The sequence below is a fragment of the Oryctolagus cuniculus genome, chromosome 6 (genome assembly GCF_964237555.1).
Source record: "Oryctolagus cuniculus chromosome 6, mOryCun1.1, whole genome shotgun sequence".
NCBI classification, from domain to species: Eukaryota; Metazoa; Chordata; class Mammalia; order Lagomorpha; family Leporidae; genus Oryctolagus; species Oryctolagus cuniculus.
This window is the reverse complement of record NC_091437.1, coordinates 125,357,090-125,371,389: the sequence shown is the minus strand read 5'-3', so window position 1 is coordinate 125,371,389 and position 14,300 is coordinate 125,357,090. Positions and strand designations below refer to the sequence as shown.

The following is a 14,300-nucleotide window of genomic DNA, read 5'->3' as shown; positions in this document are numbered from 1 at the left end:
GCAATTCTTGGGCCCAGGATGATTGCTGGTGCATTTCTAAGAGTACATTAACTTTTTTTCACATATTAAATATTTCTTAATTCCCTAGTAATTTCATAACCCTGTTATTAGAAAGATTAATACTTCCAATTCACTAAGTAATCTGTTTTAGGAAGTCAAGTCCTCTTTTTCTTAGATCACACAAGAAACCGAACAAGCTGATGAACTTCACTTGAGAACGAGAACGACCGGAATCGCGCTAGGTTTGGACTCCTTCGGCTACCGTCGCCGGATCCTCTTCGCGAATTCCCTTATGCGCCTGCGCAGTACCGGCGTGTCGTCCATTTCTCTAGCAACCGGGAAGGACGTTGGTGTGGAGGTGAGTCTGGTCGCTGTCTCTTTCAGCGTTTCGGTCCTCAGACCTGCTGTCTGCCGTTCTCTCTGCCTCGGAGTTGAGTCGCGGCTCCGCAGCTCCGTCGCGGTGGAGCCTGGGACCTCTCATCCGCGTCGACCTCCGCTCGCCCCTCGGCGACCTCCGGAGGGCGGAGGGCGGAGGGCTGCGGGCGCCGGACCGGGTGGGCTGAGGCGGTCTCACGGAAGCCCGAGTTGGGCGCAGGGGCCCCGAGGAACCTGCAGGCTTCGGAGTCAGCCGGCCGGCATCCAGCTCCCTCTGTAGTCTGTGACCTTGGTTAGGTCATTTGCCCTGCCCGTCCCGGTGTTTCGCGGGTGGAGAGGCTTACGGGTCTGCCCGCAGTGTCGGCGCTCGGTCGGGGCCCGCTGGCTGCCGCGTTTGGCCTGGAGCTGGGGAGGGGCGCCTGGCCCGTCGCAGGTGGGCTTCCGCAGCCTCCCTGTGATGTAGGCAGGCAGATCGGTTTCACCTGCACCCTCCCGCGCGGTCTCCCCCGGTGGCCGAAGGTCCGCAGGGACTGTCCCCGGCTGGACAGTTAGGGCCCTCGAGGCAACTGCCGGGTTCCGGTCGGAGTTTTGATCATTGGCTGTGTGAGCTTGGAAACCCCCGCACCCGTAGCTCACAGGGTTGGCGGCGGGATGTAGAAAAGGTTTAGAGGAGGGCTGTAAAGAAGTTTGCACGGGCACGCTGCAGCCTACAGCGCCTGCGTCTCTCTCCTACGGCTGGGGGAGATTCTTGGAGTTTTTGCTCATTGGCGACGGGCGTGGCTCCCCTTGAAAGGTGTGCTGCAGCTGTTTGGCCTTCAGTTGGGTGGTGGTTCATTGTATGGGCTGGGGGACGGAAAAGATGGAGGCCGAGCCGGGCCACTCTGGGCTTTGTGGGCGGAGTCAGTGGCCTGTGGTCCTGAGCGTCTCTCGAAGGTCAGACAGGCATCATGCTTAGGAGTCCCCTCAGTACCGTGTTGGTCCTAAGGTTTTCTTTCCTTTGACCTACGAAGGACAAGAACTAGCATGGCGCCCAGTGCTTTGGCGAAACCTCAGATGCGGGGCCTTCTGGCCAAACGCCTGCGCTTTCATATCGTTGGAGCCTTTGCTGTGTCCTTGAGCGTTGCAGCTCTGTATAAGGTACGATCTATTTCTAGTGACTTACCTCTCTGAAAACCTGTTTCCTCATATGGCTGGGTTCTGAGGTACTGGGAGGTAAGGCCTAAACACAGGAATTTTGAAAGAACGCAGTCTAGCCCATGGTAGAGGAATGGGGAAGGCAGTTCTGAATGGGATTGGGAGGAATGAGCACAGAATGGCACCTTCATACTGTGCCACCTATGGATTGAAAGTTATGCCTTTTTAAAAAAAATTTTTTTTACTTATTTATTTGAAAGGTAGTTACAGAGAGGCAGAGACACAGAGAGAGAGGTCTTCCATTCTCTGGCTCACTCCCCAAATGGCCGCAACAGCCAGAGCTGGGCCGATTCGAGGCCAGGAGCTTCCTCCAGGTCCCCCACGTGCGTGCAGGGGCCCAAGCACTTGGGCCATCTTCTACTGCTTTCCCAAGTCACAGCAGAGAGCTGGATTGGAAGTGGAGCAATCAGGACAGGAACTGGTGCCCATATGGGATGCTGGCACTGCAGGCATCAGCCAGCCGTTATGTTTATGACTGATTGCTACAAAAGTTTATGATACTATATATGTTTATCACCATCTTGTCATTAATGGCTCATGAGAGATTTCAGGTCTGTCTTGTAACTGTTCCTACTTAATAATTTTCTGTTTCTTTTGTTTTTAAAGATCATTTATTTGAAAGGCAGAGTTAGAGGGCAGGGACAGGCTAGAGTCAGGAGCCAGAAAATCCAGTCTGGGTCTTCCACGACCATGGCAGGAACCCAGGTACTTGAGCCATCATTTGCTCCCTCCCTGGTACATTAGCAGGAAGAAGGGTTGGAAGCAGAGGTAGAACGTAATTCCAAGATCTCCCATATGGAATGTGGCTATCCTAAGTGGCAACTTATCCTGCTACACCACAACACCTGCCCTCTTTACTGGTTTTTATATGTGGGATGAGATTTGAATTTGGATAACAAATCGTAAGTTGAAATTCACTAAGCAGTGTTTTGTGGAGACTAAAATTTTTCCATATAATGGCAAGCAGATTGAATCTGCTTGAGCCGCCTGCCAGCTAGTTTCTTCCTAGATTTTTTAAAGGCTTTTTTATTTACTTGAAAGGCAGGATGACAAGGAGACACACACATACACACACACACACACATACATACACATACCCCACACCCCCCAGATCTTGTATGTGCTGATTCAGAGTTGGGCCAGGTTGGAGCAAGGAGCCTGGAGTTCCATCCAAGTCTCCCACACGGGTACAGGGGCCCAAGCACTTGGGCAATATTTTTTTTTTTTTTTTTTTTTAAGATTTGTTTTCTATCCTCTGGTTCACTTCCCAGTTGGCCACAACGGCCAGAGCTGTGTCAATCAGGAGCCAGGAGGTTTCTCCAGATCTCCTGCACAGGTGCAGGGGCCCAAGGACTTGGGCCATCTTCCACTGCTTTCCCAGGCCACAGCAGAGAGATAGATCAGAAGTGGAGCAGCCAGGACTTGACCTGGCGCCCTTATGGGATGCTGGCACTGCAGGTGGCGGCTTTACCTGTTAAACCATAGCGCCGGACCCGTGGGCAATTTGCTGCTGCTCTCCCAGGGGCATTAGCAAGGTTGGAAGTGGAGCAGCTGCTACTTGAACAGTGACTTAACCTGCTGTGCTATAACGTTGGCTCCCTTCCTTGATCAAGTCGCTTAAGGTCTCCATTTCTTTCTTGAATCTATATTTGTTCTCTTTTCCATTGACCTCTGCCTTATACAGAGCCCTCAAAGAATAAAAAAATGAACATAACCCTTTCCTCCCATCCTTTTCCTTGATGATGCTATAGACTTTGCAGGTTCAGGAGTTTATTTCTCTGGAAGTGATTAGTAGCCATCATGATTATTTGTAGGTCAGGTCAGTGTCTAGTCTGAGGACTTACACAAGCTCTCCTATGTTGTGGTATAAATTACCCCAAAGTCTTCTTGCAGATGGAAAGTTTCTTGTGCCTTTCACAGGTGGCAAATAGTTACCAAGTCAATTTCAGACTCCTCTGAAATTCATATTGTGTTGTAAACTGAATCAGAATATTTCATTGTACCTCATGAGTGGCATATTTAGGCTTTGCTATAGGGAAGGCTGCCCTTTTCTCTCTTTGATCTTTTTGAGTCTCATCCTCTGGCATTTGCCGGTCTGTACCCCTCTCCCACAAAACACACCCAGAAAAAGGTATAATCTGTTCTAGCTAAGGTATATTTCTATGAAACTGTTTTTCCTTTGCTTTGTCACCTCTTTCACCCTTTGTCAGAAGAAATGTGGGGTTCACAATAAAAGGTTGACACAAACATTTTATTATTTACCTTGTCTTCAGTTACTAAATTTCCAATAATCTGGAAAACTACCAGGCTGTTACTTTTTAGTTTGCAGTGGCGGAACCAAGAAAGAAGGCATATGCAGATTTCTACAGAAATTATGATTCCATGAAAGATTTTGAGGAGATGAAGAAAGCTGGTATCTTCCAGAGTGCAAAGTGATTGGGGATGTAAAGGTAATGTGGTCTTTGGAAATTAACTTTTCCTAAAGATGTCTTTAATTTTTGGTAAAATGCAAATAGCATATAATTCACCATCTTCGCCCTTTTAATTTTACAATTTACCATCTTCCCATTTTAATTAGTGGTAAGTACGTTCATGTTGTTGTACAGCCAGTCTCCAGAACTCTCTTCAGTCCACACCATTAAACAGCTACTCCTGGGTACCCTTTCCTAAGCTCTTGCAGCCACTGTTCTACCGTCTCTGGATGTGACTGCTCTAGATCCCTCATGTAAGTGCAGTCCCACAACACTGGTCTGTTTTTGGCTGGCTTTTTAAATTTGGCATAATGCTCTTAGAGTCAGGCAGGCATATTCTAGCTTGTACCAGAACTTAATTTCTTTTTGGGACTGAATAATACTCCATTTTGTGTATCTATCTTATTTTCGTTAGCCATTCATTTCTCATACACTTGGGCTTGCTTCCACCTTTTCACTATTATGAACATCTCTCTTCAAGACTTTGCTTTCAGTTCTTTGGGGATATATGCTCAGAAGTGGAGTTGCTAGATTGTAATAGTAAAGTTTTTCATTTTTTTCTCCCCATATTGGCTGCAATTTATATTGCTTACACTGCACAAAGCGTTCTGATTTCTCCACATCTTGGAAAGCACTTGCTGCTTTGTGTGTATTGATAAGTTTTAAGATTTATTTATTGATTTAAAAGAAAGACAAGACAGAGCTCTCACCTGCTGGTTCACTGCCCAAAGGTCAGTAACATGTGGTTGGGCCAGGCTGAAGTCAGAATCCAGAAACTCTATCCCAGTCTCCCATGTTGGAGCAGAAACCCAAGTACTCCCAGGTGCATTAGCAGTAGGTTGGATTGTAAGCAGAGGCAGGATTTACTGCTGGGAACTCCTAAATGGGATGTCTGTGTCCAAGTGGTGACTTAACCTGAGAGGGAGAGACAGAGAGAAAGGTCTGGAAGAGGAGCAACCGGGACAAGAACCTGGGGTGCCAGTACCGCAGGTGGAGGATTAGCCTAGTGAGCTGTGGCGCCGGCCCTGATAGTGTGTTTTCAACATATTTATGGATTTTCATGCCTTTTTTTTTTTTTGCTCTTACAGCTTCATGCTATTTTGATCAGAATAAAATACTTTGTATGACTTCCTTTGTTTTTGTCAAGTCTGTTTTGTGGCCTAACATTTAGGATGTTCTAGAGAACACTCCATGTGCACATGAAAAAAATATATATATTCTGATATTGAGTAGAGTGTTTAGTTAGATCCAGTGGTTTATAGAGTGTTGTTTAAGTCCTCTGTTTGCTCATTGAGCTTCTGTCTGGTCATTGTTGAAAGTGGTGAATTCTAGTTTCCACCTATTATTGTGGAGCTAGTTCTCCTTTGAGTTGTTTGTATTTGTTCATTTGGGTTGCTATTACTTGGTGCATGTGTGTATTTACAAATTAATTGCTTCTTGGTAAATTGATTTTATCATATAATGTCCCTTTTATAAGATGCTTTGGCTTAATATCTATTTTGTCTGATACTGGGTTAGCCATCCTTGTTCTCTTTTGATTATTTGTGTAGAATTTTTTCCCCATCCTTTCACTTTCAGCATGTGTGTGTTCTTAAGCCTAAAGTGGATCTCTTAGAGACAGTATATTACTAGATGGATTCAGGTTTTTTATCCATTCTGCTATTTTTGTAAAGATTTATTTATTTGAAAGAGATCTTCCATCTGCTGGTTCACTCCCCAAATGGCCACAACAGCTAGGGCTGTGCCAGGACACATTCAGAAGCCTGGACTCCATCTGGATTTCCCACATGGGTGACAGAGGCTCAAGACCTTAGTGCCCTTCTGTTGCTTTCCATGGAGTGTTAGCTGGGAGTTGTATGGGAAGCAGAGTAGACAGGACTTGAACCTGTGCTAATTTGGGATGCTTCTCTCTCAAACAGCGGCTTACCCACTGTACCACTGTGTTGACCCCACTATTTATCTTTTGATTAGGAATTTAATCCATTTACATTTAAAATAATTACTGATAGGGTAAGACATACTACAGTCACATCGTTTTCTCTGTGTCCCACGACTTTTTAAAATTCTTTGCTTCCTTCCTGCCTGCCTGGTTTATTTTTAGTGGTATGTTTCAATTCTCTTACTTTTATGTATATTCCTCATTTTCTTTGTGGATTACATGAACATGTTAGTGATAATCTATTTTGAATGCACAATTTGATCTCACTCAAAAGCTTGCATTGAGGCCGGCGCTGTGGCATATCAGGTAAAGCTGCTGCCTGCAGTGCCGGCATCCCATATGGATGCTGGTTCGAGTCCTGGCTGCTCCATTTTCGATCCAGCTCTCTGCTGTGGCCTGGGAAAGCAGTAGAAGATGGCCCAGGTCCAGGTCTCCAACATGGAGACCTGGGAGAAGCTCCTGGCTCCTGGCTCCAGATCGATGCGGCTCCGGCCATTGCGGCCAATTGGGGAGTGAACCAGCAGATAGAAGACCTCTCTTTGTCTCTTTCTCTCTCTCTGTAACTATGACTTTCAAATAAATAAATCTTCAAAAAAAAAAAAAAAAGCTTGCATAAATTCTACATTGCCATGACCTAACTTAGTGATGTAACAAATTAGGTCTTCTAAAATTTAGTTATTTGAGATGCAGGAAGAGACATCTACTGGTTCACTCCCCAGATGCCTGCAGTGGCCAGGGCTGAAGCTGGGAGCTGGAAACTATCCAGGTCTCCCATGTGGATGGCAGGAACCTAATTACTTAGCCATCATTGCTGCTTAACAGGTCTCAATTGGCATCATGCTGGAGTCAGGAACCAGAGCTGGGAACTGAACCCAGGTACAGTGTGAGATGTGGGTATCTTAATCTTTAAGCTAAATCCCTGCCTCACAAATTACGTGTTCATATGTTGTATACCTGTTAACATAGATTTATGGTTATTTCTTATACTTTTGTCCCTTAAATCCTATAAAAAGAATTGAAAGTAGGCTTAGAGTCAAAATTATAATACAAGATTTTTATATTTCCCCTTTACCAGGAACTTTATTTTTGCATTGCTTCAGGTTACTGTCTGGTAGCTTTTTTTTTTTTTTTTTTTAAACTTGAAGGACTTCCTTGAAGGGCAGGTCTGGTGGTAATTGTGGGGAGCAACTGGGAGCAACTTGGACTAGACTAAGTTACTGGAATTAAGACTTATTCTATGCATCTGCTCTCCCACAATATGGCGCTGAGAAGGGAAACAGCTTCTACACAGCTGCCTCCAGTTCAACCAATAAACTGTGGGACCTGCTCCTGATTGGAGGAGAGCAGCGTACTCGGCGTGTGGGTAGCAGAGTTGGGATTGGTGGAAGAGGACTATAAAGGAGGAGAGAGACGGCATGCACGAGGAACATCTAAGGGGAACATCTATCTGAAGGAACACCTGTGCAGCCCCCGAGAGAGCTGGCCGGCGGTGTGCTGCTCCCCCGCGGAAGTGGGGAAAGTGGCAGGGGGAACCGCCCTTCCACGGAGGTGGAAGGGACAGTAGCCAACCCGGGAAGAACCAGAAGCAAACCCGGGGAGGGCCGAGCAGACGAAAGAACAGCGCAGGGTCCTGTGTCGCTCCTCCACGAAGACGGGGAGCGACAGTAATGATCTCCTTTATTAATCTGAGAGTGTCTTTCCTCATTTTTTATTAATCTTAAGGATTTATTTATTTGACAATCACAGTTATATAGAGAGGAGGACACAGAGATTTCCATCTGCTGGTTCACAGATGGCTGCAATGGCTAGGGCTGGGCCAAGCGGATGCTAGGAGCTTCTAGTCTCCCACGTATGCGTCAGGGACCCAGACACTTGGCCATTTTCTGCTCCCCACCCCTTTTTTTAAAAGATTTATTTTTTATTTATTTGAAAGACAGAGAGGTCTTCCATCTACTGGTTTACTCCCCAAATGGCCCAATGGCCGGAGCTGAGCTGATCTGAAGCCAGGAGCCAGGAGCTTTTTCTGGGTCTCCCCTGTGGGTGCAACTTCGACTATCCTCCCTTGCTTTCCCAGGTACATTATCAGAGAGCTGGATCAGAAGAGGAGCAGCTGAGATGCAAACCAGTGCCCATATGGGATGCTGGCGCTGCAGGCCAGGGCTTTAAGCCGCTGTGTCACGGTGTCAGCCCTATTTTCCACTGCTTTTCCTATGCCACTAGCTGGGAGCTGAATTGGAAGTAGAGCATCTGGGACATAAATTGGTGCCCATATGGAATGCTAGCATTGCAGCTAGTGGCTTAACCCAGTGCACCACAATGCCGACCCCTTTTTCTCCTCATTTTTAAAAGACGACATTGCTGCATATAGTATTCTCAGTTGAGGGTATCGTATCCAGCCCACTTAATATGAGTTCATCACAAAGGGATACAGAGAAGATTTTGAACAAACAAGCCTTATTAAGTTCCTTTTAATTTATTACTATTAAATATCGTGCACTTTTCCTCCAATCATACTTACGCATGTCTGTGCCTAAGAAAGAATACAGTTTTTCAGGGCCAGTGTTGTGCTGCGGATTAATCCTCTCCCTGCAATGCCAGCATACCATATGAGCTCTGGTTCATATCTCAGCTGCTCTACTTCCAATCCAGCTCCCTCCTAGTGCACATGGGAAAGCAGTAGAAGATGGCCCAAGTGTTTGGGTTCCTGCCATCCACGTGGGAGACCCTGGTGACCATTTGGGGAGTGAACAAGCTGATGGAAGATGGATATCTCCCCCACACTCCTTCTGTCTCCTCCTCTCTGTAACTCTTTGAATAAATGAATCTTTTTTAAAATAAAACTTTAAAAAAAGTAGTTATCTCTATTTTCTTGGGTCTTCATTTCTGAAGGCTCCTACATCATGTGAGAAACTCACATTAAATTTGCTTTTCTCTTAAATATGCACGTACGTCAAAAAGGTTATAGAAAATGAAATTAAAAGTCAATTTTTGTAAAAAAGTTTTGAAACACACTCATAGTACAGATAATTTAAATAATATTTTTGAAGGCCTTTTGTATGAATTTCCAATTTTTTTGGACCAAAATAAACATCTTTTACTTACATTTTTCATGAACTTTTTGACGTGCCTTCGTATATCATCCTACAGCCTTCTGGCCTGCAAAGTTTTAACTGAGCAGTCACTGTGAATTGTATAGAGGCCCACTGGTACATGGTGATTTCCATTTTCCTTGCTACTTCCAAGATTCCTTAATTTTTGACAGTTTGAGAATGTCTTGGTGTAGCTTGCTTTGGGTTAACCTACTTGGAGTTTCTTATATTGAGGTATATTCATTTTTGTCTTCAAATTTGGGAAGTTTTTGGCCATTACTCTTCACATAAGCTCTTCGCCCCCTTTCTCCTTTGAGACTTATGTAATACATATGTTGGTCCTCTGGATGGTGTGTTTTATATGTTCCTTAGGGTTTGTTCCCTTCATTCTTTATTCTTTCTGTTCTTCAGATTTTGTAGTTTTCAGAATGATGTTGTCAGGTTTGCTGATTGTTCCTGCTAATTGTTTGAGTTTGCTCTTGAACCCTTTTAGTAAATTTTTTCAGTTCTATTTTTTGGCTCCGGATTGGTTTGGCTTGGCTTGGCTTTGTTTCTGTAATTATCTTTGTTGATATTCTCATTTTGTTTTCCTGATTTTTATCTAGTTGTCTTTCCTTGTTTGCCTTAGCAAAATTTAAGACATTTGTTTTAAAGATTTTGTCCAGTAAGTCAGAAAGGTCTTCCCTCCATTGGCTCACCCCCCAAATGGCTGCTACGGCTGGCGCTACGCCGATCCAAAGCCAGGAGCCAGGTTCCTCCTCACCACCACCCCCTCCCGCCCCCGGTCTCCCATGCGGGAGCAGGGCCCAAGCACCTGGGCCATCCTCCACTGCCCTCCTGGGCCACAGCAGAGGGTTGGACTGGAAGAGGAGCAACTGGGACAGAACTGGCGCCCCAACTGGGACCAGAACCCGGGGTGCTGGTGCCGCAGGCGGAGGATTAGCCTAGTGAGCCGCGGCGCCGGCCAAGAACCCACATTTCTTGATGGTTGTGAAGATTTGATTTGTTCCTTTGGCTAAGTCATAGTTCTTTGGTTTTGTTTGCCTGTGATCCATTATTGAAATTTGGTCACTTGAGAAAAACTGCCATTTTGCCCATTCTTAGACTGGTTCTGTGCTGGGGAAAACCTTCACAATCAGTCTGATGCAAATACTTGGTGGTCCTCTCAGCTTTTCTGGGAGTGTATCTTCTTGGGCCATGCACATGCTTTTGTTCATTTCCCTGTAATGAGGGTACTTCAGAAAGTTCATGGAAAATGGAATTACAAGGTATCTATTTTGATAGAAAAGATTTTTGAAATCCTTGTATAGTTTTTTCATAGTATACATTTTCCATGAAGACTTCTTGTATGTATGGATTTCAAAAAATGTTTGCACCAAAATAAACTCAATTTTCCAAAAAATCTTTAGGGATCGGCACTGTGGTGCAGTGGGTGAGATCTCCATCTTTCTTTCAAATAAATAAAACAAATTTTTGAAAAGCTTTGCATATTTTTTGGCCGGCCTTGTGGCACAGGTTAAACCGTCTCCTATGACACTGGCATCCTATATGAACACCAGTTCGAGTACTGGCTGCTCCACTTTAGATCTAGCTCCCTGGGAAAGCAGGGGAAGATAGCTGAGGTGACTGGGCTCCTCAGAACGCATGTTGGAAGATGTTAAGGTTCGACTTCCCAAATTTGTAAGACAAAAATGAATATACCCCAATATAAGAAACTCCAAGTAGGATAAACCCAAAGCAAGCTACACCAAGACATTCTCAAACTGTCAAAAATTAAGGAATCTTGGAAGTAGCAAGGAAAATGGAAATCACCATGTACCAGTGAGCCTCTATACAATTCACAGTACGCATGTTGGAAACCCAGATGAAGCTCCTGGCTTTGGCCTGGCCCAGCCCTGGCTGTTGGAGCCATTTAGGGGAGTGAACCAGCCGAGGGAAGATCTCGCTCGCTCTCTCTCTCATTCTCTCTCTCTGTTTTTCAAATAAATAAACCTTAAAAACAAAAATCCTTACTTGAGAGGATTCTGCTGGTTTATTCTCCACATGCCTGTGACAGCTGGGGCTGGGTTTCCGTGCAGGTGCAGGAATGCAATCTGGGACTCCCAAAGGAATCCAATTACTTGAGCCATCACTGCTGCCTCTCAGGTTCTGCACTGGCAGGAGGCTGGAGTCAGGAGCCATAGCTAGGAATTGATCCAAGCACTCTTGGCATGAGATAAGGCATCTTGACTGCCAGTCTAAACACTTGCTCCCAAACTGATACTTTAAAACCATCATTCCATGGATTTTCTCAAGTGTCCTCTTACACAACTGCTAACTTTTCCTTAGCGTTCTCTGCCGAGTTTCACCCCTGCTTCCTTCCGGAACCTTAGCTCTTTTATTATCTCCCTCTGCCCACAATCTCTTGCTGACAGATGCCTGTAAGTCTGCAGTATCCTTACAGCTCTCTCATGCTTTTGCGTCTGCTGTTGCTTTCTGCAGTTTCCAACCTGATAATTCAAATTATGCCATCATTCCCAACAGTGCTCTGAGTTGGGCAAAGTGGAAACTAGTCACTTGGGCAGCCCCCTGCAGGCTGTAATGTTATGTTGCAAGCAAGTTCCACCCTTTACTTTCTATTCTGAGGGAGGAGCCAAGAATTGGGCTGTTAACTCTTGATCGAGCTGCACTGTACTAAGGAGAGTGTGAAGAAAGGACAAGCAAAAATGCCAAGAAATTCCCTACTGTTTTGAATGTGGTCTTCCTTGGTTAGGTGTTCATTTGGTTGCAGAAGTTTCCAGAGTTCTCACAAAGCTTTCCTGGTCCGTATGTTTATTTGGTGTTGCTGTGTGACATCAGTGGTTTGGAGCTTTGAAATTCACCATCTTACTGATGTATGAAGTTACTTTATGTTGAAAACAGTTATGCTGTTACTGAGGAAAATCACACTTTCAGAAATGACTGCTGGAAAGCAAAACAGTGACTTGGTGGCTTTCCTAAGATTTCTTTTTGGCCTGCCTCGCAACAGCCCTCCTGGTAGAGTGAAAATTAAGATTGTATATCTAGGAAAGGACTGATTGGTATCTGCTATTAAAGTATGTTTTTAGTGCCTGATGAGCCTTCATGTTCTGGAATCTTACTGTGCATGTATTTCACTTTATTCAATCTCAACAAATGGTAAAGTAACAATTGAAATAGTTGAAAGATTGATATCTGCCACTTCAATCTGGGTGTATGCCCTATAAGTGAGTTTGATGTCACATGGAGAATGAAAATCTTCCATTTTTCCAGGAAGACTTCCCAAATGGTCATTTCAAGTGCACTGTCGTAAAAATAGTGCGAGGATCTGGGCTGGGGGAAGGAGACCTGTTGTGTTAGACTTAGATCAGTTTTCTAAAAGATCCAAGGGGAATTCAGATTATCAGTGACTTTTCCTAATATAAGATTTGATTCTACAGCATTATTTAGCTTGTTGCTTACCTAAAGGAGATATCTGAAATAAAGTAGATGTGTAGATAAATATCCAAAGTATATTTATCATAGGAAAATAGCAATTCTGATGTTTTGAAAATTAGGATTTTTTTCTCATTCCATGGAATGTTGTGTCCAGTAGTAATGATATTCACAAAGTGACATGGAATAGAAACTTAAGTTTTTTATAAAGGATGATTTGTGTTGATAAGTAAAAGGTAAAGGGAAAAAAATATTTTGGTTGCATTATAATCTTTTAAAAAAAAAAAGAGATTTATTTATTTATTTGAAAGCCAGAGTTACACAGCAAGAGAAGGAGAGGTAGAGAGAGAAGTCTTCCATCTGCTGGTTCACTCCCCAGCTGGCCACAACACCCAGGAGCTTCTTCCAGGTCTCCCACGCGGGTGCAGGGGCCCAAGAACTAGGACCATTTTCCACTGCTTTCCCAGGCCACAGCAGAGAGCTGGATTGGAAGTGGAGCAGCTGGGACTTGAACTGGTGCCCATGTGGGATGCCGGCACTGCAGACTGGGGCTTTAACCTGCTGTGCCACAGCGCCGGCCCTGCATTATAATCTTAACATTGCTATTTTCTCTTAACTTTGAAATTTTCAGGATTTCTACAGTGGGAATTTGTTTCAAAATCAAGATTTTATTAGGCTAATTTATATATATATATTTATTAGATTTTTATTCTTCTTGAGTCAAAGTTGGTTGTGTTTAAAAACCAATAAGAAAAAAGAAAAACAGGTTTGGAGACAGGAACAATTTGGAACAGATGAGCTTCCTTTCTTTAAAGAAAGTGAGAATGGAGCCAGGGTAGGCTTGAGAAGGAAAAAAAGTCAAAATTTATTAATGAAAGTAAAGAATGAGAGAATAGATGTGGTTGCTAGTCAGGGTGATTACGGAGCTTGGGGGAAGATGGCTCCGGACCCCAGGCAGCTGAGCAGAGCCTCTCCTGGGGCTAAAGGTAAGTGGTCAAAGTGTGGGATACATTAGGAAGAACAGATCTCAGCTGACCTGAAGGATGGTGGATATTAGAGAATGATTTTGTCATTAACTTAGCCATTCTGTTTCTCTCCGCAGAATTTCTTTGGATTGAATTCTGTAGAAGTTTGTCACTGACCTGTGTTCCCGAACTATGAAACATGAAATATACGGGCTAAGGAATAGTTTCTCTTGATAAATAAATAAATACTCTGGACAGTAAGTCTTTGATCATTATTCTGTTGATTGCTTGGGGATTTTAACTACTTATGAGTCACGTGAAAATAATTAAGATTTTAGTATTTCATAAACATTTCAATACACCTGTCATTGCTCTGATATTTTATTCATTTCACTGAGATAATCCTAGGTGCAGTTAGTTTGGTCCTGGGCCATGGGTTGAAGTGATTTCAAGAGACAAACAGGCGGAGTGCTATGGCACAGCAGGTTAAGCTGCTGCTTGCCAAGCTGGCGTCTTATATTGGCTTGGACTTTTGAGTCTTAAATGCTCCGTTTCCAATCCATCTCCTTGCTAATGCCCCGGGGAAGCTGTAGAAGGTGACCCAAGTATTTGGGTCCTTGATACCCATGTAGGAGACACATGTGGAATTGTAGGCTTCTGGCTGCAACCCCGCCCGGTCCCAGCTGTCTGTATGAGACCATTTGGGGAGTGAATCAGCAGATGAAAGAGTTGTCTTTTCTGCCTGTGTCCGTCTGTTTCACTCTGTCATTCTTTCAAATAAATAAAATCTTAGAAAGCCTTTCTTGAGCTTCATTGTGAAGAATAGTCTTGCTAC

The 14,300-nt window shown here is 44.2% G+C and overlaps 1 protein-coding gene across 1 annotated transcript; it reads left to right on the top strand.

The window, feature by feature from the left end:
- The first annotated feature begins 221 nt into the window (after nucleotides 1–221).
- On the top strand, nucleotides 222–13,726 carry COX6C (cytochrome c oxidase subunit 6C). Its single transcript, XM_002710711.5, has 4 exons — nucleotides 222–358; nucleotides 1,386–1,512; nucleotides 3,892–4,019; nucleotides 13,603–13,726. The coding sequence occupies exons 2-3, from the start codon at nucleotides 1,399–1,401 to the stop codon at nucleotides 4,003–4,005; spliced, it is 228 nt and encodes a 75-aa protein (XP_002710757.1). The 5' UTR covers nucleotides 222–358; nucleotides 1,386–1,398; the 3' UTR covers nucleotides 4,006–4,019; nucleotides 13,603–13,726.
- Nucleotides 13,727–14,300: the final 574 nt, after the last annotated feature.